This window comes from Taudactylus pleione, unplaced genomic scaffold (assembly GCF_031769625.1).
Source record: "Taudactylus pleione unplaced genomic scaffold, aTauple2 ptg000117l, whole genome shotgun sequence".
In the NCBI taxonomy this organism is placed as follows: domain Eukaryota; kingdom Metazoa; phylum Chordata; class Amphibia; order Anura; family Myobatrachidae; genus Taudactylus; species Taudactylus pleione.
Window position 1 is genome coordinate 20048573 of NW_028284519.1, and position 26908 is coordinate 20075480.

Below are 26908 nucleotides of genomic sequence, written 5' to 3' on the forward strand. Positions count from 1 at the left end.
TTTCTGATCAGAAATAGGGTGCTGTTCTCTGACGTACCTGGGAAAACCTCGGTCATTAAACATGACATCATCACTGACCCAGGGGTTAAAGTTAATCTAAAGCCCTATAGGTTACCAGAAGCACAAAGAGAATCGGTGTCGAAAGAAATTAAAAATATGCTAGAGTTAGGGGTTATTGAAGAATCACATAGTGAATGGTCAAGTCCCATTGTGTTGATTCCAAAGCCCGACGGGAGTGTGCGTTTCTGCAATGACTTCCGAAAGTTGAACAGTGTTTCAAAATTCGATGCCTACCCGATGCCAAGAGTGGATGAACTGATTGAGAGACTAGGGACGGCAAGGTATTTAACCACTCTTGACTTAACCAAAGGGTATTGGCAAGTACCGTTAACCGAGAGCGCTAAACAAAAGACAGCTTTTTCAGTGCCAGAGGGCTTGTTTCAGTACAAGATGTTGCCCTTCGGGCTACATGGGGCACCTGCTACCTTCCAAAGAATGATGGACAGGATTCTAAGGCCCCATAGACGGTATGTGGCTGCTTATCTGGATGATGTGGTCATTCATAGTCCTGATTGGCAGTCTCACTTACCCAGGGTACAAGCAGTGTTGGACTCCATCTATAAGGCAGGTTTGAAAACCAACCCAAAAAAGTGTTGTCTAGGCATGGAGGAAGTAAAATATCTGGGATACACCATTGGCAGAGGCCTGATAAAGCCTCAGCTCAATAAAGTTGATGCCATACAAAACTGGCCACGGCCTCTGAATAAGAAGCAGGTGAGAGCCTTCTTGGGAATTACGGGGTACTACAGGAGGTTTATACCCAACTTTGCCACCATGGCAGTCCCACTGACTGACCTGACCAAAGGCAAACAAAAAGTCATGGTAGAATGGAGTCCTGAGGCAGAGAAAGCTTTTCAGGAGTTGAAAGTAGCATTGTGTTCCCAACCAGTCCTGATGACTCCTAATTTTGAAAGGGAATTCATAGTACAAACCGATGCATCAGAAGTAGGTATAGGAGCGGTCCTGTCCCAGAACAAGGAGGGTGAGGAACACCCTATTTTCTATCTAAGCAGAAAGTTGAATGTACATGAGAGAAACTATGCCACAGTGGAGAAGGAGGCGTTGGCCATAAAGTGGGCGTTAGAGGCTCTCAGGTACTACTTGGTTGGAAAAAAGTTCAACTTGATCACTGATCATGCCCCTTTGAAGTGGATGTCTGAAAATAAGGACAGTAATGCGAGAATTCCGAGATGGTTCTTGGCGTTACAAACTTTTAAATTTTCAGTGGAACACAGGCCAGGAAGCCAGCTGGCCAATGCAGATGCGTTGTCACGCGTTCATTGTTTGGGGGCTTCAGTTGTTCCACCCCACAGGTCAAAACAAAGGGGGGGGATATGTGATAGGATCACTGGTAAAGTGGTCTGTGGCAGGTACATTTGTCCCAGATTCCTGTCTTATGTGTTTTAAACCCCCAGGAGAAAGTCTGCAGTGTAGCAGGCTTGAGTCTCGGCTTTTTGAAAAGCCGGTTTGGGACCTGGGGGTTGTGGGTGAGAGGAGAGGGAGGGCTCCACCCACGGCCACTCCAGGTTTTGGTTCTCGCAGCCTGGTAACAGGCTTGTTAGGGTTCCCACCTGAGAGTGGCCAATATAAGCCTTGTGTGTTTAGGGCTGAGTGTCTCACCTGGGAGAGCAGGCAGGGAGTTTGCTCAGAGACACTTGAAAACCTAACTGTGAGTGTTGTGCTGTGCCTTTGTTGCTGGTGAGGGCATTAGGCCCTGCCAGGTTCTGGTAGTGAGGGAACCCCCTGTGAAGTTAGTGCCCCCACAGGGCTAGGATTTATGTTTATGTTTTCTTTATGTTGTTTCTGACATTGTACAATAAAGACTGGCGCCGACCAGCTTGTACTCGCATCCAGACCTGGGGGTTGTGGGTGAGAGGAGAGGGAGGGCTCCACCCACGGCCACTCCAGGTTTTGGTTCTCGCAGCCTGGTAACAGGCTTGTTAGGGTTCCCACCTGAGAGTGGCCAATATAAGCCTTGTGTGTTTAGGGCTGAGTGTCTCACCTGGGAGAGCAGGCAGGGAGTTTGCTCAGAGACACTTGAAAACCTAACTGTGAGTGTTGTGCTGTGCCTTTGTTGCTGGTGAGGGCATTAGGCCCTGCCAGGTTCTGGTAGTGAGGGAACCCCCTGTGAAGTTAGTGCCCCCACAGGGCTAGGATTTATGTTTATGTTTTCTTTATGTTGTTTCTGACATTGTACAATAAAGACTGGCGCCGACCAGCTTGTACTCGCATCCAGACTGGTGTGCTGCTTCCCTGCTGCTGTGTGTGTGTGTAAGGAAGCAGACCTCTACCCAGGAGAGGGACCCCTAATCTGACTGTGTCACAATATATATATGTGTGTGTGAGTGTGCCAGGTACCACAGGTGTTTAGAACCAATGACTCCCTCAAATATATATATATATATATATATATATATATATATATACATTAATATATATATAAATATATTTACATATACGACATGGGCGGCAATCCTCAGATTTCACTTAAATAAATGCTTTTTATTACACCTTTCGTATATATATTATATATATATATATATATGCTACTGTGATATTTTTGGCGTCCACGTATATACACTTAGGCCCCCATTTATCAACGATGGTAAACACCAGCGCAATTTGTTGTTTAGTATCACTGTGATACAAACTAAAAATGTACTGGTATTTACCAATACTTAACCCTCCAGCGAGGTCCCGTGAAGTCCTCCTGCGCTGGGCTGGTGGCTGCCTAACGCTGCCAGTGTCAGGGCTCTGGTGTTATGCGAATGAGCAATGGTCCGTCTGCGCATGTGCATAACACGGCGACCCGGCAGTGCCCGAAAGGCTTCACCGAAGCCATAAATGCACCACTGGATCTCATTGCAGGCAATGTGGACTCGCCATCTAAAATATGGCAAGAGCGAAGCTTGACAAACAGTGTTAATCTTTGATTACCGCTGTTTGTTAAATCGAGAAAAGAAGGCATAATTCCATTAACGATCGCTAAAGGGGTTATACTTCGTTGATAAATGGGGGCCTTAGATTGGTGTTGGGATTATCTGCGAGGGGGCACCACTCAAAATTTTGCCTATCGCACCAAATTGGCTAGGGCCGGCTCTGCATGTAGGAAATAGACACATCCCGAAAGCATCTACGATCTGAGTGCATCATCATATCAATGGTCACATCCTACCCTCTTATCTTAGATGAGGGGGCTGCCGCTGCCGAGAAGGAACAAACTTATCGGCTCCTGGCCGCCTGCACAATGAAACTGACAGGTGCCAGGACTGAAGCATGCGCACTAGCGGCAGGGAGCCACGCATGCACAAATCCCCTGCTTCCAAAGGGCTGCATCGTCTGCATCCCCAAGGAGCCGGACTGGCCACTGTAACTGGTCAGCCGAGTCTAAAAAGTTTTTGTCCGACGACACAAACCCTGGGCTCGTTATACCTACAAAACGAGGATGAAATGCCCCCATTTGGTAAAATGGGCCCAGTCTCTGCGCCCTAAATGCCTCAGCATGTCAATCATACTGCGGCTAAGGGAGTACTGCGAGCAATCATGCACAGGGCCGGCTCCAGGAACAGAAGTGCCGAGGTCAGGTTGGAGAAGTTACCCGCCCTCCACCCATCTGCTACTGTAATTATTTTATGCACGGGGGAGGGCACAGTGAGGGAAGGGGGGAGGGGGAGCATGGGACAGCACAGACCAGATTCTGCACATGAGGAAATCCCCAAACATTGGAATTGCAGCACACCCGATGGCCGATATATCTGCAGATATATCGGCACATCGTGCTGTGTGTATGGGCAGTCAGCTGACCGCCCGTAGACTTGCTGCAGAGGCCTCTGGTGACTAACATCACAACTGGACGGGCACATATAAATGCCCACTCACAGTTGTGAAGTCAGGCATGACACATCGGGCCGACAACTGCACTTACCAATCATTAGATAGGACAGGGGATCGTCCGGAAGGATGATCCACCATCCTGGGGACAGGAGGGTGGTGGCAAAGAGAGGGGACAGGGGGAGCTGCTGAAGAGGCAGGGAGGCAGATGTCAACTCTGTTTATTTTTGAGCATGCTGCAGAGGACACCCAGGACTGTAATTTCTTTGCATGGGAGTGCCATCCATACCTGATATATATATATATATATAGTTAATGTTATAAATTTGGGCTTTCTGCTATTTATAATTTATTTTGGCTATAGGCAAATCAGACAACCCTAACCTCCCCCCCATTCTTTTCTGCTGCAGCTTACCTGATAGCTTTAACCAGTGTTTAGCTAACTGTCTCCCTCTTCTCTCCTATTGGGCAGGAACAGGCAGCTGTAACCACTCTCAGGGCCTAACTCAGACCCGCTCGCGAGTGAAGGACGCTCGCAAGCGGGTCGATGGTGCCCGAATGCGCATGCCACGACGGAGGGAGCTCCGTCATGCGCATGCGCGAGACCCGGCGAGCGATGAGGAATCCGTCGCTCGGGGTCTCGCAGCAAAGGGGGCGTGTTGTCGATGGTGAGTGACAGCACGCCCCCTTTGGTGGGCGTGCCAGGGGCGTGGCTGCCCAGACGGAGGCGTTCCCATGGGAACGCCTACCGTCTGGGGCCGGCCCCACTGACATCAGTAGTGATGTCGGTGGAAGTGACTTTGGCTCTGATAGAGCCAAAATCACTCCAGGGCTTGCGGCAGCGAGACCCTACCGCAGGGTTTCGTCACAAGCCTGATGGTCGCGATGGTCTTGACCATCGCGACCATCATCATGGACGCTCGCTATAGCTGTGGGTGGTAACCCACAGCTATGCGAGCGTCCAAGAGGCCGCTCCATTTTTAGGGAGGAGGGCCCTGATTCAGAGCGAGCGCTCTGGTCATTGCGTTCGGCTCTGAATCAGGCCCTCAGTCACACTGGGTCTCTCACATACTGTACAACTAAGATAAATAGGTGTCCTCTGAGTGCTGCAGTCTGCTAGGATACAGCTCCTTCTCGGATCTTTACACAGACACACAGGCCGCACGGCTTTATGTTACGTCGCGCTCGTTACCAGCCAAAATCCTTTTGATTAGGGAGGCAGGGGAGTCAGTGCTGCAGCCCTATCAGAGAGAGCGGGGCGGACATTACCAGGAATGTGTAAATAAATACATTCCTGGACTGAGGCGGGCACAGACAGAAAATGGATTTACTGTAATTACAGCTGAATCGGTGATCAGGCTAATGGGTGGTCCTGTGCATACCCTGACCACCCCTTCGTTTCGCCTATGGTCCTGCCATCTATCAGCACCGATCATCACTGCTGAGTACTGCTTCTAATTCACAGACAGCTCTAATTCATAGACAGCTGTCTGTGAATTAGACAGTTACATGCGGTGAGGTCAATGGCTGGGGAGGCACACATGGGGGTGGGTCTGAGTGCCGGGATCCTGTCTCACCGCCTACTCACTGTAACTCTCCCCTACACTACACTAAGCTTCAGTGTCAATGATTCTCCTACCTGCATGTCTCTTCTCTTCCTCCCCCTGCTGCTGACTGAGTTCTGGTGGGTCTCTGAGCAATGCACTTCCAAGGTTACATGACACATCCAAGTTGTCCATCAGTGGTCAAGACACCCCCCCCCCCTCCCCACAGTGAGGCATGCCTCTTTTGGCTCTCTTTCTGTGCAGTATTACTGCCCGTGGTGTGGCCCCACCCCCTGCTCTGCGAGCAGTGTCTGAGAGGTGAGACTGAGCTCTTGTTTCCTCACCTCTCCTCTCTCCCTGCAATTCTAGGGAGCTCTGCAGATTTGTCCAGTTTTAAATTAAAAATTATTACAACTCACAAGGAAGATGTTTATAAGTTATAAATATCCTCTTATTATTATTCTAATTGTTTTATATCAAAATAACAGTATGTTAGGGAGGGAGTATGACAGGGGAGGCTCTGCCTTGTGACCCATTGCCTCTCTGTCACCCTCTACCTCTCCATGTCACCCACTGCATCCCTGTCACCCTCTACCCCTCCCTGTCATGCTTGTCTCTCCATCACCCACTACCTCTCCCCGTCACCCTCTGCCTCTCCCTGTCACTCTCTGTCATGTGGCATATTATGAAATTGGAGTGTGGCATATTTTTGCACCTGTGCCCATGACTTACAAGTTCGGAATCGGATGTGAGCCCGGCGGTTCAAATCCCTGGCACAATGTTGACATAACATTGATGTATGTTCTAACCAAATGATCTTGACTATTATTTATTTTATTAACAGTTATATATACAGTACATACAGCCAGAGTGCCCAGGCTATCACTGTTGGAGAGACGTCATCATTCCTTTCTAATTCTTCCACATTTTGAGAATATGTCCAAAAATAGAGGCTTTTTGGGATGAAATCTCAGTTCCTATAAGCAAAGTGTCAGGAGGTCTGGTTCAGACTGTGCTGCTATTTATATACAGTGCACGCCTGTTACTTTAACCCCCTTCTCTGGCAGTTTGGTTGGCAACACTTTGCTGCCATTTCTAAGGAGCTAAGATGAGAAGTACTTGCCGGGCCTAAATTCTGCTGTCCACAGTTTATGACACGCCCCCAGATGTAGCAGTCCACGCCCACTTTACCGCCGCGCTCATACTTGTTGCTTTCACAATCTCCCTGAAATGCTTTTTCAAAAGTAGGCGAGTATGCCACAAGTGTATCAGTCTTGAACTGTGCCTTATATCGGACCGGAATTTGTGGGAGGCTCCTGATTTTTCGGGTAACCCCGCGCACCCCCGGAAGGGTAGGCACTTCACCCTAAGCACTTCCTACTGAAGTAGGCAGAATGGGGAGACTTTTAGGGGCAATTTTCGTGTCTGGGCATTCTATGAGATTCGTGTCATTTAGCCCCATCCCCTGTTTAAAATATGTGTAGTCGCTGCTTATTCCCGCAAGGGCGCGGGGCTTAATGATGAGATTTCAGCCGGCCTGCTCCCAACTCCACCCACCTGCTTCTCCTCCCCGGGAGGAGAAATACAAAGTTGGAAAGTTTGTATCATACCCAGTGATGGTTCTAGGGGCGGGCTAACAGGGCCGTCGCCCGGAGCGCTGGCCCCTAGAGGGCGCCGTTGAGGGCCCAGGAAGAAAAAAAAGGTCCCCAGATAAAAAAAAGCCCCCCCCCCCGGCTAGCCGCCGTTATACTTTAAGCAGTCCAACACTGTCTGTAGCTGATTGCCATGGCCGATTAGTCATCAGATGTTGACTGACCCGGTGGCCGAATCCTGCGGGCGGCGGGAGACAAGCAGCATACAGCAGCAGATGGGCAGTGATGTCACATGGAGGGAGCTTAGCAATGCCGCTTCCAGTCTCAGCCCCTCCTCCGTGCCGGCACACGTGACATCACATAAGGGATTCCGATCTGCTCCTCTGCAGTAATTATCCTGACACAGGCGCCGGGCTGTCTGAAGAGATGCTGGGTCCCAGCTTCCCGGCAGCACAGCTTCTCTGTACTCCATAATGAAGACCCTGCTGACGGGGAAAGAAGGCTGCCTATGGTAAGTTTACTACAGGGTGCTGCAGTAGATCGGCGGAGGGGGTTAAACACAACTGGGGACACTACTATTGGGGGCACTACTACTGGGGGACATTACCAATGGGGGCACTACTAATGGGGACATTACTACTGTGGGCACTACTATATGGGGCATTAGCTATGGGGGCATTACCACTGCAGGCACTACTAATGGGGGCACTGCATGGGGGCACGACTATCTGGACCACTGTGTAAGGGGCATCACTGCTGTGGGCATTGTATTAGGGGCACTACTACTGTGGGCATTGTATTAGGGGCACTACTACTGTGGGCCTTGTGTATAAGGGGCACTAATTTGGGCATTGTGTAAAAGGGGCACCACTGTGTGTCATAACATGAATAAGGGACTAATGTGTGACATAATTTGAATTGGGGATACTGTATTATAAAGGGAATTACTGCGTGTGGCACAATGTATTATACAGGGCATTACTGCATGTGGCACAATGTATTATAAAGGGCATTACTGCGTGTGGCATAATGTGTTATACAGGTTCTTACTGCATATGGTGTAATGTGTTATAAAAGCCATTACTGCGTGTGCCATAATGTGTTATAAAGGGAATTACTGTGTGTGGCACAATGTATTATAAAGGGCATTACTGCATGTGGCATAATGTATTATACAGGGCATTATTGCATATGGCATAATGTGTTATACAGGTTCTTACTACGTGTGGCATAATGTGTTATAAAGGGCATTACTGCATGTAGCATAATGTGTTATAAAGGGAATTACTGTGTAAGGAGCATTACTGCACATGGCAATTATTCGCCACGAGGAGAGAGCTTGGGTGAAGCCCAGCACCTTCGTAAGTGCTGGGCATGCCCCACTGTGTGATGAATTGGTGATGTTCCGCAAGGACACGCCCCCTTTCAGGAAGCGCGTGCGCTTTCAGTGCGCGCAGAGGAACGCAATCTACAAAAAGTTATTTCTTTCTTTTTTTGGGGGGGGGGGGAGGGCGCAAATGAGAACTTTCGCCCTGAGCTCCACAATGTTTAGAACCGGCCCTGATCATACCTGATGCCTACTCCCCTTATGTGTCCACTGTATGTTCATATATTTGCTCCTGCATACATGAACTGTAAAGTGACTGCCACTGTTTATGATGAGTTCTAATATTACCCATGTGCCCCTGTCAGCTCCCCTGTGTTCTTGCTGCTTAGACCCAACTCCTAACTCCTGTCAGCTCTGGGTCAGTAACACTCCAGCTCATACATCTACGGCTATTGCATAAAAGTCCAAACTTAAATGGCTCTTTGGTTGGTTTTGAATAACTGTGCTCTCGTTCTGATCTGCAATGAATGACCCGTCCCTAGCACAGTGAACTTTTACATAAACATACAGTCAGCTCAATACTCCTGTAGGGGTAAAACCCATAGATGTAAGCTTTATATATATTTCCTGCAAGTTTCCTAAACCATACTGCTGCTTGCTCACTACTTTTTAGTCTATTTATGCGGGTAAAATTTATCTCCTTAGTAACTTGATACTTTTGTTGCAATTTAGAGTTGCTACAAGAGATATACCTCTTTAAGTTTGAATTTAGCTCAGTAGTACACTGTCAGTTTATCAAGTGTAACCTTATCATACTTTTTCAAGTGTCTCCTTATCTTAGCTTATACTCTCCCAAGGTCTCGCTGTCCCTATGCCGCTGGGGATGCTGTGGATATATATATTAAACGGTCACCCCTGCGCAGGCTTCCAACCCCAACCCTCTACAAGGAATCGGTATGACATGCCGCCGGACCTAAGCCCGGAGGATGCAATACCGATGCCAGAAGACAGAAGAGTGAAGATCCCGACAGGGTGAGTATTTTAACTATTCCTAACTCTTTCTCCCCCCTAACCCTAACCCTCCTTTAGGGGTGCAAAACAGTAATCTCCCCCCTAGTGCCTAACACTAACCTCCCCCAGGGGTGCCTAAACCTAACCCCCCCTTCCCGCACCCTAAACCTAACCCTCCCGGGGCGGTGCCTTGCCCTAACCTCCCCCCTAGTGCCTAACCCTAACCTCCCCTTTCCCTAGCCTAACCCTAATCTTCCCCAGGGGGTGTCTAACCCTGTCCCCCCGAGGGGCCCTAAACCTAATCCCCCCCACCCCCGGGCTAAGTGTTCTACTTACCCGTCGCGGACGATGGGGATGGTGGGGGTCGGTGTTCCAGCGTTGGGATTAACATAGGCATCGGTATTTCGATGCCTACAGTATTTTAAATCCCTTGCTGGGATTACGCTGTCGAGAAGCCGGCGGTTGGCATTTTGAACGCCGGCTTCCTGACCGCATACCCCTCTACAATATCCACAAGACTCCTGATGCTCTGTGAGGCTTTGTATGGGATGCAGTGTATTGCAGTTACTCACTACTACTGGTGGGCTTTACTGCCACTACCAGTCAGCCACTTGTCACTATTGGTGCTTTTCACTGATTTCCCAACAAAGGGGAAATCCCTCCTCCACTGACAGTATCCAGACCTGCCTCTCACAGCTCAGGATGGCTCCCGGCAGCCCGGCTCTGATCAGCAGCTGACCTGTTGATGCAGCCGATGCTGCTCCATATCCATGCCTGCAGACACGCCCCTCTTCAGGAACACAGCCTCTCAACAGCGGGGGTGTGCTGCGACTCCAGCCAGCTCACAGCCTCCGGCTGCTCTGCCAATGGAGCCGCTGAGATCTATACATCCTGTCATGGTAAGCTTGAAAAGCCACTGCTGATGCCTCCTCATTGGCTCAACCCTTCTGCGCCCAGCAGCCCACAGTGACTCAACTGCCTGGGTCACAGGGAGGTGGGTACTCAAGAAGGGGAATGCCAGACTGGCCGGCAGAGCCGCTGGACGTTCTATTTATACCCCATGCTACTTGGCCACACGACCCTTACTCTGGACACAAGCCCCTCTCTTTCCTGCCTGCAACGCGAGCCACTGATGCTCGCGCTGCTTCTAGAATTCCCTTCTATAGTGCGCACCCCATGCCCACTATGGGGTTATTATTATGCCACATGAGCTGTTACCTCAGTAAATGTGCCTATAGACACATATAAATCACAACTACTCCATTTTCTATACTGTGACTTCACACATATACATACATTTTACCTCACAATTGTACATACATGAATGAAATCGTATATACCTATACACAAATCCACCTCCTGTAAATACCTCACATAATCCTATATTTTTTTAATTGTAGATATATGAATTATAGAAATATATATAGTACTGAGCTTATGCACACACTTTCTTCATCATCACAGCGGTGCTCTTCAATTGGTATACCAATGCAAAGTACTCCTATCAGTATAGCCAAATAGAATGAAACACTACCCTTTAACTCTGATTTCTCTTGCAATGTTCCTTTTAATATTCACCACCCAGTATAAAACACTAGCGAACAGGTGCCATTTTTAACTCCATTAGAGGTAAGCTTTATAAGTCCGTTCTAGGTGGGGGGAAGGTGAGCCATGTGGTGTTGGTGACATGTTGTTGAAGGTCTTGAACAGCCCTTTTTGGACCGAAGTCGACAGACAAGCATAAGTATTATGATGAACACCTGAACTGTCTTTATTTACCTTGATGGCTGAAATATATACAGCAGTGGTGTTTTATACTGGGTGGTGAATATTAAAAGGAACATTGCAAGAGAAATCAGAGTTAAGGAGTAGTGCTTTCATTCTATTTGGAGATTATATATATAATGTTCCAAACAGTAGATTTGGCCACACCTAATGTTTTTGCTATCTCTCTGATGGGTTTGTTTTGATTTTTCAGTCTAATGATGGCTTGCTTCACTGATTATGACAGCTCTTTGGATCTCATACGGAGAGTCGACAGCAACTGATTCCAAATGCAAATGTCACACCTAGAATCAACTCCAGACCTTTTACCAGCCATGAAATAGCTTTTGAGTTGATAGTCCCATTACTTTTGGCCCCTTAAAAAGTGGGAGGCACATATAGAAACCGTTGTAATTCCTACACCGTTCACCTGATTTGGATGTAATTACCCTCAAATTAATTCTGAAAGTCTGCAGTTAAAGCACATCTTGTTTGTTTCATTTCAAAGCCATTGTGGTGGTGAATAGAGGCCAAAATATGAAAATTCTGTCAATGTCCCAATATTTATGCACCTGACCAAAAACTGTCAAATTAGGATCATTGTGGGGATGAGAAAAGCCTCAGTGGTGAAGGGCGCTAAGTACCTTTTTATATAATGATAGGCATCATACACAAAACGCATGGAATTTAGGCAATGTTGCCAATGAGAACCATATGTGTTATAAATTGCCCTGTGGATTTATATGTAATCTTGCAAATTGCTGCTTAAATCATTGTGCCATACCAGCATTGAGATTTGTGATCAATAGATTTTTCAAAATGCATCTTAATATATAATGTGTGGTTTTTTTAATTTAATAAATTGCTTTTGAAAATCACACCAAAAATTTGGGAAAAAAACAATTAAATTGTGATATGGAAAAAAAGCCTTGTGATGCATTGTAGTCTATTTTTTAATGTCACAGACTTGCTTGAAACTTGTAAATTTAAAAAAGTGATGATATATAGGGCTCTATTTATTAACGTTATTTGTACTAAAATAAAGTGAAAAAGGGTGTTTTCACACCCTTTTCACATTAGTTTAGTATCACCTAAAGTTACTATAGGGCAATTGGAGTAGAATTCGTAAAATTCGACTCCAACCCCTAATTATCACTTATTTTTAGTAATCAGATCGCATTTCCCATAATTGTAATCAGGGATACCGAGAGGGGGGGTGGGTACAAATTCCCTGGGCCCGGCAGGGGCCCAGGTTCGACGCCGCCCCCCCCCTCCCTCACAGCAGCCCAGCACACAGCATGTGCTGAGCTGCAGTGGGAGACTGATCGTGGTTGCTGAGCAGCAGCCACAGCAGTCTCCTATGCCTGTGTGGGGGAGTGATCACTCTGATTGCACCTCCCCTGGCTTTGCGCCGGGCTCAGAGCGCTCCCCTCGCCAGTGCACAGCGCCACTTTGCGACTTTTAAATCTTTTTTTTCCAAAGGGGGCGTGGCCACGCCTCCCACGATTAGGCCACGCCCCCTGTTAACAGGGCCCACCACGGCTCTTAGCGGGCCTGATTGTAATGGGAAATGTGATCTGGACGAAATTACTAAAAATAAATTGGGGAAAGAATACCGGGGAAGCACTGTGATAATAACGCCACCTGGAAGTGGCGTTATCCAGGGTCTCCCCCGGTTACCGGACTCCTGCTCTGCTCTAACGGGCAGAGCAGAGCCCGGAGCCGGCCCAAGTGATCAGCTGTGTGGTCTAAACAGACCACACGCTGATCACTGCTAAAAAAAAATTAAAAAAAATAGTAAAAAAAAAAAAACTTACCTGAGTCCAGGGACTGGCGATCAGGGCTCCCGTGATGTCCTCCCTCCGGTCAGCTGATCTCCCAGCCTGCACTGGTGCCCGGTCATCACCTGACTGAGGGCCTCATTCAGAGGCGATCGGAGGATGCAAGTGGTCGCTCAGAAACTGGGCGGCCACTTGCATCCTGACCGCCCGCCTCTGTTGTGGTCATTAGGCTGTGGGGACCATCGCGACCATCGGGGATTACGACGAGACCCTAGGGTAGGGTCTCACTTGTCGTAAGCCCCGGAGAGCTTCTGGCTCTGTCAGAGCCGGAAGCTCTCCACTGACATCACTTGTGATGTCAGTGGGGCCTCCCCCAAACGGTAGGCGTTCCCATGGGAACGCCTCCATTTGGGCTGCCACCCCCCCAGCCCACCTTCCAAACGGGGCGAGCTGTCAATCAACATCGACAGCTCGCCCCCTTTGGAAAGAGACCCGCTACGACCAGCGCTGTCGGTCGTAGCGGGTCTCACACATGCGCTCGAGGGAGCCGGCTCCCTCGTGCGCATGCGCACTGGCCAAACATCGAGGCAGCCGTGCGGTCGTAGACCGTACGGCCGCCTCTGAATAAGGTCCTGAGTCCCAGTGCAGTATGGGATGTCAGCTGACCGGAGCCACGGAGGACATCACCAGAGCACCGATGACTGCAGGTAAGTGTAATTAAGGGAGGGGGTAGGTCGCGGGGGGTCAGCGATCGCGGTGAGTGGGGCTTAGCGCCGAGGTTCAGCGACGGTCGGTCGGCGCATGCGTCGGTACTTGTCATGATATTTTTTGAGAAAATACCATGATAAGTGTGCGGACGGGATTCGCAGGGACAGAGGGTCTCATTCAGATCCGCTCGCGAGCGCTGTTCGCTCGCAAGCGGGTCGATGTTGCCCAAATGCGCATGCGCACGACGGAGGCGCCTCCGCTGTGCGCATGCGCGAAACCCGAATAATGACGGGGTAGCCGTCGTTATGGGTCTCGCACCAAAGGGGGCGTGCTGTCGATGGTGAGTGACAGCACGCCCCCTTTGGTGGGCGTGCCGGGGGCGTGGCTGCCCAGACGGAGGCGTTCCCATGGGAACGCCTGCCGTCTGGGTCCGGCCCCACTGACATCACTAGTGATGTCAGTGGGAGTGATTTTGGCTCTGATAGAGCCAAAATCACTCCAGGGCTTGCGGTCACCGAGACCCTACCACAAGGGTCTCGTTGCAAGCCCGATGGTCGCGATGGTCTTGACCATCGCGACCATCATCATGGACGCTCGCATAAGCTGTGGGTGGTAACCCACAGCTATGCGAGCGTCCAAAAGGCTGGTTCGCAGAAAAAAAAAACACGGCCTGATTCAGAGCGGGCGCTCGTTCAGAGCGTCTGGCTCTGAATCAGGCCCAGAGCTTTATCGCAAGCTCTGTCCCTGCAAGGGATTTGTAGTAACTCCCTGTGATATTGCCTGAATTCGCAATGCGAATTCAGTAGGTAATATCACACTACAATCTGCATTACAAATGCGGATTGTAGTAAATAGAGCCCATAGTAACTAACAGTGGACACTACACTTATAGAATCAGCTGAAACTTGACTAGATACAGTAGCTTAAAAAAGCATGTGTATGTATATATGTGTGTATATATATATATATATTTATATATATATATATATTATACACACACACAGTATATACATGGTATATTGTAACAACTTCAGATTTATTGCAATTAACAAATTTCTGTTTCTATATTGTTTTCAGGATACCAGCCTGCAAAGTCTAACCTTATATGTATGGTTCAGCATGGTAAGATCCTTACTCGGTTATTTGTGGTAGGCTACTCTATGTTATATGATGTATGGAACTGTAGGTAATAATATATCTTACAGGGCCGGCCCCAGGGCTAGTAGTACCTTGTGCAAAAATTACTTTTTAGTCCATGGTACTATAAGTGTCAGCATGGTAGCACCTCTTATTATGTTTAAAATGACTACAGTATGTGCAACCAAGCCCCATCCTTTGAGACTTCTTCTGCTTGGTATTAGCGCCCCTTCCATCTGCCCTTAGGTGATTTTAATCAGCACAGGTTCCTGCATTGCTGTCTGCATACTAGAATGGGCACTATTATGGTAAGTCCTTGATAAATTGATAAACTGGGCAAAATTTACTAAGCGGCGGTTTGACGGCGGGTTCTATTCTGTTCTAAACCCCGGCGGTTTGGTGGCGGGTTCTATTCTGTTCTAAACCCCGGCGGTTTGGTGGCGGGTTCTATTCTGTTCTAAACCCCGGAGGTTTGGTGGCGGTTTTGCAGCAGTTTCTAAATGACAGCCCTGTTCTATTCTATTCTAAAATGTGTTTTGATGGCAGTTTTGCAGCTGTTTTGGCCTTAGGAAATCTGCAGATAGCAAAACCGCCGCCAAACCACAATCAAAACACATTTTAGAATTCAATAGTACAGGGCTGTCATTTAGAAACTGCTGCAAAACCGCCACCAAACCTCCAGGGTTTAGAATAGAATAGAAACCGCCACCAAACCGCCGGGGTTTAGAATAGAATAGAACCCATCGTCAAACCGCCGTTTAGCAAATTTTGCCCAATGTGTTATTATTAGGGATGCTAGGGACTCATATGATGGGATTGACCTTATGTGGTGCATGGGCACGAGGTTTTGGCCAAATGTGTGCTATGAACCTCACTTATACTCAGAGATGTGCAGTTCGGTTTTCCTGAAAACTGAACACAATGGAATTTTGGACCTCTGAGTAGATTCGAGTCACAACTCGAGTTGCTATAGGTTTGGAACTTGTATTTAAAAACCAAATTTCGGGGTTCGGTTTGCATGTAAACATGTAAATTACATGATTTTAGCTGTTTTTATCAATTTTAAAGAAATCCAAATCTGAAACTGAATCCAAACCAAAACGCTAGAGGGTGTTTTTGCCGAAAACCATAACATTTAAAGGTAGTTTTGCCAAAACCAAAATACAGGGGTCCGCGCACATCTCTACTTATACTCCATGTTAATAATCAGTAATCCTAGTGTTTAGACTGTACACCTCCATTTACTTTTGTCTGCATGGTACTACAAGTCTCAGCATGATAGCACCTCTTATTATATCTAAATTTTATAGCACTCACACTCTAGGGTACATTTAAGTCAGCAGCAAATTAACTTAACTGTAGGAGTGTGGTAGGAAATTGAAGTACACAGAGGAAACCCATGTAAGCACTGGGAAAACATACAAACCGTACACAAGTAGCATGAATGATAATTTGAACCTGATTGATTGCTCTCCACTTCTAAAAACCAGCACTTTAGTAAGTATAGCCCTTAATCCCATTGCTCTGAGACAGCAATGCTAACCCTGTGATACCATGCTGTCCAAAGAGTGAGATATTGAAGTATATTACACTGAAAATTAGAGATGAGCGGTTTGGTTTTGACTTGGTTCTTTTTAAATTAGCTCAAATTTGGATTAGTTTGGATTTATCCTATTGGCTATACAAAACACGTGAGAGCTGGATAGCCAATAAAATCGAACCGCTAATTTCTTCATCGGGATTCTGACTGTCAGGCTTGCGGGCGCCAGCATCCTGGGCGCTGGCATCCCATATCTATCCCCTTTAAAGTAATCACACCTAACATGGCGCCTGAGTGCTTTGCAATAAGTGTAAAAGTACATTGGGCTTGTGGGTGATGAATAGTTTGGTGGATAAGAGGTTAATGAGGGAAGTGGGTGAGGGATTAGTGAGGCTGGTACAGTCATGAGATTAGGTTGGAATTGCCTCATTGATGCTGGAAGTACCCCCCCCCCCATCCCTCCCTTGTTCTATTGTTTGCGTGGTGAGCCTGTGTTGCTTGTTTGTGCTGTTGGTTTGGAATGGGTTTGAAATAGGGTTCAAATTCTGACAGCAGAACTCTAACCCTTAGTGGTGCCTAACCCTAACCTCCCCTCCCCTAGTGCCTAACCCTAACCTCTCCCGGGGGTGCATGACCCTAATCTCTCCCTCGGGGTGCCAAACCCTAACCCTCCCCCCTAGGGGTGCCTAATCCTAATCTCTCCCCAAACCTAACCCTGCTAGACTCCCTAATCCTAACCCTCCCCCCCGTGGCTAATGCTAAGGGCGCCCCGGACTTACCTTCATTTGGGCTGGTGTTCCGGCGTCAGGATTAACATAGGCGTTGGTATTTCGATGCCTATGTTAAATCCCTTGCCAGGATTCCGATGTCGGGATTGATGCGGCTGACAGTCTCATTACTACATCCCGTTGGTTTAGTATATGCAGGAAAGCATTGCTTTTCAGCGGCAGAAGTAAAATTCCAGGATGTAAGTCACCTATCCCATTGTAGTAAGGCAATAGGTCCTGCTTTTGAAAGGGGACCTGGACGTGTCCAAAAGTAAGGTTCAACTGACCCAGTAGGGGAGGTGACTAGTCTCACAAACCTGGTATATGTAGGGGCGGAGATGTGCTCCCTGTTGTCATCTTCCTGTTCTGCCGTGTGATGGTAAAGCAATGCTTTCCTAGCCACCCTTCATTCACTGAATAATAAATTGTCATTCAAAAAATTAAATGACCTTTAACCGCCAATCATTTTATTGTGTCTTTATTTTAGTGGAGCGGTAAGAAAGAAAGAGAATGTTATTTGGTGCTATTTAGTTTAGCTCAAGATATCCAGAAATCATCAGCTCATATGCGGCTTATTGAGTATGTACGTTTCTTTTAACCAAAGACTTTACTCATTGCAGCAATGGCAAAATGAATTCATATCGTGGGATCCCGATTCCTTTTGTGGGATTACAGATGTGTTTACAACAGCTGACAAAATATGGAAACCAGACCTCTATATTTCAGAAATGTAAGTTTAATAGCTGCATACATTTTTGATTACTGCGAAGTTACAGGGCAGGATTTACAGTTATGAGCAAATACAGCTAAATGGGCTGATTCTAAATTGCAGATACTGTAGGTCTTGCGGATTTCAAGGCATATGCACACGATCAGGGATTGCCGGCTTGTATGGACTGACCCGTCTGTTCATAGAGCACTCTTTCAGTTATATGGTCGTTTCTGAGCAGCAAGTGGGTGGGGGCCATGTGGGCACACATAACTGATCCATCTGAGGCGGGCGGGTCGGACTGTGGAACAGTGCTCGAAAAGTGGGACTGCCCCGCCAAAATTGGGGCAGTTGGGAGGTATGCTATGATAAATATATTTTATTTATAAAGCTCTAACATATTACACAGCGATGTACACTGAAGGGATCATAACCCAAACGTATTACATATTATATACAAACACAGACATGAAAAATGTGAAGATGGACTGGGCCAAATGGGCTTACAGTCTGATATAAGTGGTGGGGGACAAATCAGGGCTGTAACTAGGGTGGTGCGGCTGGTGCCACCACACAGAGGGCCTGTTTCAGACCCACTCGCGCACGTTATGCGCTCGCAAGCGGGTCGATGGTGGCCCAGTGCTCCGTCGTGCGCATGCGAGAGAGCCAGATAGCGACGGGCAAACCGTCGCTCCGGGTCTCGTACCAAAGGGGGCGTGCTGTCGATGTTGAGTGACAGCATGCCCCCTTTGGTGGGCGGGCCGGGGGAGTGGCTGCCCAAACAGAGGCGTTCCCATGTGAAAGCCTCCGTTTGGGGGCGGCCCCACTGACAGTGATGTCAGTGGGAGAGATTTCGGCTCTGTCAGAGCCGGAATCTCTCTGGGGCTTGCGGCAACGAGACCCTACCACAAGGTCTCGTCGCAAGCCCGATGATCTTGACCATCGCGACCATCTTCCTGGCCGCTCGCTATAGCTGTGGGTGGTCACCTATAGCTATGCGAGCGGCCAGGAGGCCGCTCTAAAAAACAAGAAGACCGGCCCTGATTCAGAGCGAGCGCTCCGTCAGAGCGTCTGGCTCTGAATCAGGGCCAGAGTGCAACAGCTCTGAAGGCTGAGCACCAGTCGCCCACCACAATCTCTCCGATGGGCGCCCACTGCTTAATGACAGTGCAATGCGCTACGCCCAGCTCTACACTGACTGAAAGGACAGCAGCCGGCAGCCTCCCCCTTCATGTCACTCCACCTACCGACAATTTAAGTCCCGCATAGTCCTTTGGGCGCGAGAGATATGTCATTACGATGACATCTCCCCTCTCAAGCTCCCACAGTTCGAGCTGTTGGGTGGGTCAGGTGTGCTGCGCAGTAGATGACACGGTGTCGGTGTCCAGCAGCAGTATCTGCCAGTCCGGTCCAGTCCAGTGAGTGAGAGAGTGAGAGCGGCGGCGTTGTGCAGCAGGTCCCAGTGCTGTGCCACTCCCAGTGAGTGACTGACAGGTCAGCTCTCTTACTAGCCTCTCTAGACAGGTGTTAGTGCAGAGATAATGGGTTCCAAGAGACAGAGAGGAAAGTGTGCAAGGTGCTTTGGCAGAGAGAAGGGGTCCAGGAATGAGAGAGAGAAGACAAAGCGAGGACAGAATGGAGAGGAGGGGTCCCAAGAATGTCGGAGAGGAGAGCAGAGACAATATGTCAGGAGAGAGAGAGAGGAATGGGGACAAGGGACCTCATTCAGAGTCGGTCGTAAGCGGCCGCTCGGTCGTACGCCTAACGACCGAGAAACTGAAAAAGGAAGCAATCGCACGGCCGGTCAGTCGCAAACAAAGTGACGCCCATACATGAACAATGCACCTCCTCTAGCTAGGGAATGATAGCAGTCAATCGTTGTCAGTCGCTGTATGTTAATTTTCTTCTGATGGTTGCGGCCGCTTGTGTTGTATTGTTCAAATGTCATTTAGTTCATGCTGATGTTTTACTGGTAGTGCGTTTGTAAATAAAAAAGATTTTAAACCCGGATTTTGGAATAATAATGTTGTGTTGTTGTTAAATGCATGTTAAAATTAACAAAAAAACGCATAGAATAAGCCATCCCCGTGAAATGTATTTATTCTTAGTTTTCGCTAATGCTAACGCAGCTGAATCAATTACAAGCCAATTAGCAGTGTAATTAGCTACAACAAACGATTATTAGCTGCTTGCATTGTGTAGCTCAAAATAGACACATCACTCCTAACATCAGTAACATTCGATAGTATCGACTATACTCTGGGCCTTGCGAGAGCACGTACCCAACCTCAAGCTGTACTATCAGCCAGGCCTCTAACCTGCTCGCAGAGTGACGTTTTACTACTGCCGGCCTTCTATGTTGGTCTTAGCATGTAAATTATGTACACCCCTAAAACGCCCTCAAAACGCTGAGGCACGCCTGCGTTTTTAGGCCACCACTCCCATCAACACCCACAAACGGCCTTTCATGTTAATCAACTCTCGGAAGCAGCTTCCTGCTCGTAAGCCGTACGATCTACAGCATTTTGGATCGCAAGGGCTCGTACGCACATGTGCACAACTAACCGTACGCATGCGTGGTTTGGAAACATCGGATGCGTACGACCGACTCTGAATGAGGTCCAAGGTGCCATGGCAGAGAGAAGGGAGAGAGAGAGAGAGAGAGAGAGAGAGAGAGAGAGAGAGGACAAGGTGCTAGGGCTGTGATAAGGCATCTCAGAAGGAAAAAAGGAGAGGGAGCAGCCGGGTAGAGAGTAGGGCTCTCAGGAAAAGGGGACAAGGTACCAGGGCTGACAGGAGGGATCCCAGGAGAAAGAAAGTAGAGAGGACAAGGTGCCAGGGCTGAGAGGAGGGGTCCCAGAAGAAAGAGAAGGAGGGGACAAGGTGCAAGGGCAGAGAGCAGGGATTACAGGATATTAGTACCTTATTCTTGCCAGAGTAAAGATCATTTTAATTTACTAGCCAGGTGACAGCTGCAAGATCTCAGAGAGGCAGGGCGGTGGTGGGGAGAGCAATATCCTAAAGCATGGCAGCCATTTGTGGGGGAACCATTGCTTTTTCTCGCACAGGTCACCAAAAAGTCTAGTTACGGCTATGGAACATCATAGCTGCTGGTGGGGAAAGTGTGTAGGGCTATTGGAAGGAAGCGGTATTATCAGGCACCAATAATAAGGCAGTCATTGATACCTGGCTGTGCTGCTGTGGTACGCTTTACCTGTCAGCAGAATGCAGAGACACAAAACATAAATCACTCACTGTAACAGTCAGGGGAACTGAATGATTGGTGTAAGAATGAGATGGTTTACCTCTACATTGGGGCCAGCTTCTGTGTACATCCTATCAAGTTAGGGTGTGTATTTCTATATAAGGCTTTGACTTGCTGGGCCAAAGCATCTTTTGTTGCTGACTTCCCACTCTCACTTATTGTTTGATTAGATTTGGTGGCTTGTTTCATTGGCTGTTTCCTCTTTAAACCACTTCCCAGTACTAGCCCAGGAACGCCTGTAAGAGTGTATTTTCCGGTGCGCGACCTCCTCTCCTCTCTGAGGGTCTAATAGGGGATGTAGTCTGGAACCCGACGGTCTAAATGCCGACCGCCGGCTTCCAGACTACTTTATCCCGACTAGGGACAAATGACAGGCGTCTAAATGTAGACGCCTGTTATTTACCCGACGTCGGGAGACTGGCGCCCGGCATCCTGATCGAGCGGATGCCGGGCACCGCAGCGGACAGCCGCGGGGGGGGAGGGTTAGGTTTAGGGCTCCCGGGAGGGACTTAGGGTTAGGCACCCCCCCGGGAGGTTAGGGTTAGGCTAGGGGGAGAGAGGGTTAGGGTTAGGCACCCCCGGGGGAAGGTTAGGGGTAGGCACCCCCCCGGGGGACTTAGGTTTAGGCAGCGGGGAAGAGGGTTTAGGTTTAGGCACAGGGGGGAGGTTAGGGTTAGGCACAGGGGGGGAGGTTAGGGTTAGGCACCCCTAAGGAGGGTTAGGGGGGTTAGTTTAGGTTAGTAAATACTTACCTTTACGACGATCGGGATGTACAAGTGTATCCCAGGCTCCTACTGGCAGCAACCCCTGGTGCATCCGGAAATCCTGCTGGTTCCCAGACCAGTTTATCCAGTAATCCTGCTGGCATCAATACCTGGCATATCTAGAAATCCTGCTGGTTCCCAGACCAGTTCATCTAGTAATCCTGCTAATAGCTATATTTGGCGCATCCAGAAATCCTGCTGGTTCCCAGACCAGTTGAATCGGCAATCCTGCTAATAGCTATACCTGGCGCATCTGGAAATCCTACTGGTTCACAGTCCAATTCAGCAAGTCTATCTACTGGTTCTCAGTCCCATTCTGCAAGACTACCTACTGGTACCCCGTCCAGCTCAGCAAGCCTCCTTCCCAGTCCCAGTCCGGTTCCTCCAAGATTTCTACTGGTTCCACTCCAATGTTACAAGTTTCCTGTTCCTGTCATTTATCATCAAAGGCAGTTCTCACTGCCATACAATTCATATAGAGCTATTTACATCATCCAAGGTTCAGCCGGTCTCCGCTGCATCCAGTTCAACATCTGAGTCAGGTAACTCTCAAGCACCTACCGTGACAGTGAGACCCTGCTTGGTGCTATTTCCTGTTCTTTGAATTAGATTGCTAGCTCCTATTACAGTCATGTTTCTTTGGTATGAGCTGGTTTGGAACTATTTAAAATCTAATTCTACGCAAGTTGCTTCTGGCCCCTGCGCATCTATTTAGTGGCACTGAGATTATGTCAATTTTTATGTAAATTTTTATGAGCTCCTTCACAACACCCATCACTGTTCCAAGAAATTTCTGATACCGTCCATGTCGATTGCAATCGCGCCTTTGTGCGTACACGATGTGTAATGTATTAGTCATAGGAGTTATTATGGATTTTCGCACAGGCACGCAGTAGGAAAAAATTGCTTAATTACGTGGTCTGCGGCATTACATGCGGCTAAGTATCAGGCCCTACATGGTTATTCATTGGAGCTGGAGTTACCCAGGTCATTGATGTTTGTCATAACTAAGTTATTGTCGTTCAGTTCATTCATTGGAAGCTACAGTACCCCATGTCCTGATAGATATAGGGGGTAAATTTACTGACATGAGTTTTTTTTTAAAAGAGGAGATGTTACCCATAGCAACCAATCAGATTCTAGTTATTATCTTCTAGTTAAATGTTAAGTAGAATCTGATTGGTTGCTATGGGCAACATCTCCACTTTTAAAAACTCTAACGTTAGTAAATATACCCCTATGGCTACTTGTTATCAATGGGCTTGTTGTTACTCTGCAGGCATCAGAGTAGATTGAACTTTCAAAATGTTTACTTAACCTGAATAGAATATGTATAAGAAGTACACATCCAATTTTCATCTGCATAAACTATATGCCAACTGATTTTATATGTTTGTGCCGTGATATAATAATTTAGGTGTGCGCACATGTGGTCAGATTACAGGGTCTGTGGGATGTACAATAATTTACCAAAAAATATTTCTCTGACCTACAGGTAAGAGATAAGGTGGTTACACTAGTCACCACTGCTTGGAAAGATGATGGAAAGTGTTGATCACAAGTCTGTATATAATTAACTATTTTGTGCCATATACATTTTATTATACAGGACAGAGACAGATGATAAGAATCCAGTAATTCTCTACTACAATATTAACAGCAATGGAACCATCAAAGCTGCGTACCCTTTACGGATTGTCAGCACTTGTAACCTAAAGATCTTCTTGTTTCCATTTGACACCCAGCAATGTTTTCTGACCTTTGATTCTTATATTCAGCCAGGTACGTTCCTAAAATTATTGTAATTCCACATCCAATTATCCATGAGCAACTTGAATGAATGGCTAAAATGAAATAGCCTGTAACCCACAGGTGCTCATATGCAAGTCCCCTTGCCATTCTCTCCATATACTTGACACAAAGGTGCATTTGATCCCCAAATTCGCCACAAAGATATGTTTGTCCTTTTTCTTTTATCTATGTATGTACACTCACCCAAATAGTTGGAATGGGCCTCATTCAGTACAGATCGCAGCTGTGAATTTGCACGGAATGCAGCTGCGAAAATATGGTAATGTCTGCCACAGCTAAGCTGGCATAGGGACGCCCACTGCTGCTTTCTCACATCCGTCCAACCGCGCACTCCTGTGCAAACATCGGTATCATCGATGCACATCAGGCAGTCGCGCAGCATTTACAACAGGTCTGACCAGCCGCAGACACTGCTGCATGACTGCCCGATGTGCACGCAGAGAGCTCTCATGCTGCGTATGCAATCGCTGTGGCTAATTTATGCACGCCCATGAAACAGCGTTCAAACGGACAGACACGCCTGCGTTTTTCTGACCACTCCCCTGTCACCACCCCCAAACGCTGACAGCCTGTCAGACACACAATGAATTTCTTTGTGCTTCCGTAATCGTAATGTGATTGCTGCGCATGCACAGTGCGGCTTTTAAGCTTGCGCAATGACAAACACTTGACTGTGTGCGTAATCGCCATTGCGTACTCTACTGAATCAGGCCCACTGTATGCACCAACACACATGAAGGGCCTGATCTGACACCAAGCACTGCCAATAATTAACTCAGTTGTGCAACTTTTTTGACTGCTCAGACAGTTTGGTCGCACTGCGTATGCGTTCCGATTGTCTTCACAGTCTCAGTACTGATTGAGACGCAGGGTCTCAGAAGTGTATAGAAAGTGTTTTGGATTGGATGTGTCTGGGTGGTGACAGTGAGCTGGCTATGTGGGGTCACAGAGATGAGCCATCTTAGGGTCGTGTTATGGGAGTGTCGTGGGCGAGTCGTACAATTGCTCGCATTGGAGGCCGTACTCAGACAGTGACGTAGGCCTGTGTAAGGTTCGATGGTGCGACCGATGGTTGCGTCTAATGAAGCACCAAGCGTGATTTCAGTGACTACAGAGGCGTAAAGTTGGCATCTCCGTCCTTGCACATCCCGATGCACAGGGCTACACCAGGGAAGAGCTTGTAGTGGTATTTGCATAAAGTCACAGACGTGCAACTGGCAAAAGGCGCATACACAGACGCTGCTGCGTGCGACTCAGAAACAGGCCTGTAATAAAGATATAGGGCCTGATTCAGAGCCGCTCGTAAGAGGCCGCTCGTTCGTTCCGAGCGATGTTTGCACAACTGCGCATGCGTACGGATCGTTATACGCATGCGCGAACCAGTCAGTGCGGTCGAAATTCATGTGCTCGCAAAATAGCGAATGCCTGCTAATTTGAGTGACAGGAGTAGGCGTAAGTGGGTGGTAACGGGGGAAGGTGCTTGAAAACGGGGAGTGGAGATCCGAACGCAGGCGTGCTTAAAGGTCAAAACGGGCGTTTTATGGGTGTGCATAATTAAAACAGCAGCGTTATTGACCACGTCACTGGGTTATTTTATAGCCAGAACTGCTCGCAAAATTGTGGTAGCAAAAACCAACCCCAAGAATAGCGAGCAGTTCATACCCTGGTCAATGTACTCGATTAATCTAATAAATAGCGGACATGACGTAGGATGCGAGCGGCCAGGGGGCGTATTTTTAAAAAAAACGACCGCAAGTTTTGTTCGCTCGTTCTGACCTAGAGGCGTGAACAGACCGCAAAGAGCGAACGGTTGATTTGAATAGCCACCCCTATTTTCTGGACGAGCGAGCGCTAATTGCGTCCGGCTCTGAATCAGGCCCATAAGTGTTTCAGTCAAGAATGACTTCCAATCATTCATGAGTGAAGCAGACATAGTTGGATAGATGTATTATAGAGGCACTGGTGGCTGTGTCCTAATGTCCTGCTCCACCTCCTCCAGTGACAGACAGTCCACCCCTCCTCCAGCCACATTGCAGGCTATTGCGCACACCTCAAATTGCGGGTGACGTCATGACGGCAAGTGTGTACCCAGCATAACTCCCATTATATTTGTAATATTTATTACCTAAATTTTGTGTAGTATGAGAGTATTTTTATATTTTGTATTTTTGCCTGATTGGAATCAGCATTTTAATTCATTCATTCATTATTATATTCACAGTCAGGGGTGCCGAGAGGGGGGGGAGCAGGTACAAATTACCCGGGCACGGGCTTCCTGAGAGGCCCGGCGGGGGCCCTGGTCCGACGCCCCCCCTCCCTCACAGCAGCCACTGCAGTCTCCTATGCCTGTGGGGGGGGAGTGATCACACTGATCACGCCTCCCCTGGCTTTGCGCCGGGCTGAGGGGGCTCAGAGCGCCCCCCTCGCCGGCGCACAGCGGCGATGAAAATCTTTATTGTTTTTTTCGAAGGGGGCGTGGCCACGCCTACTGCGAATAGGCCATGCCCCCTGTTACCAACGCCCGCCGCGGCTCTTGGCGGGCCTGTTCACAGTAAATGTATTACTATATATTTATTTGTGATTGATTATATATCAGGAAGGAAATAGACTGTATTAAGCACCCTATTAGAAAGGATGATATCCGTTTCTTCCTTAAAGATAGCCTACTGCGAATAGGCCATGCCCCCTGTTACCAACGCCCGCCGCGGCTCTTGGCGGGCCTGTTCACAGTAAATGTATTACTATATATTTATTTGTGATTGATTATATATCAGGAAGGAAATAGACTGTATTAAGCACCCTATTAGAAAGGATGATATCCGTTTCTTCCTTAAAGATAGCCTATATTATTTTATTACCCTTTGTGTTTGCAAAACAGCCTCCTGATAAGCCAAATATTTAACTCTAAGGAACACCACCAACTTCAGGAATTTTTTAAGTGACATTTAACAATACAAATATTATACCATTTTTAGTTTATCTTTGCCTTGAGACGGAATGTAGTTTATATCCCGGCTGTTGGGATGCCAACGCTTAAGGTACGTACACACTGGGCGATAAAGTGGACGACTGAACGATAACGATATCGTTATCGTTCAGTCGTCCACTTTATCGTCCATTATTAACCCCTAAAAGATGAACGATAACGACGACACACGTTCCCGCGGGTCGTTCGTCATTATCATTCATCGGGCTGACATGCAGGCCAACCTGACGACCTCGTCAGGTTGCTGCATGTCAGGGAATGGGGGAGAGAGCCCGGCGCTGAACGATATCGTTAATGATATCGTTCAGCG

At 47.9% G+C, this 26908-nt stretch overlaps 1 protein-coding gene across 1 annotated transcript in view; it reads left to right on the top strand.

The window, feature by feature from the left end:
* Nucleotides 1-26908, top strand: part of LOC148524686 (5-hydroxytryptamine receptor 3A-like) — an 84105-nt gene that overhangs the window by 41523 nt on the left and 15674 nt on the right. Inside the window, exons 3-5 of the mRNA XM_088471934.1 lie at nt 14696-14740; nt 17683-17792; nt 23410-23582. Of these exons, the coding sequence (XP_088328060.1) occupies nt 14696-14740; nt 17683-17792; nt 23410-23582 (328 nt within the window). The remainder of the gene's footprint in view (nt 1-14695; nt 14741-17682; nt 17793-23409; nt 23583-26908) is intronic.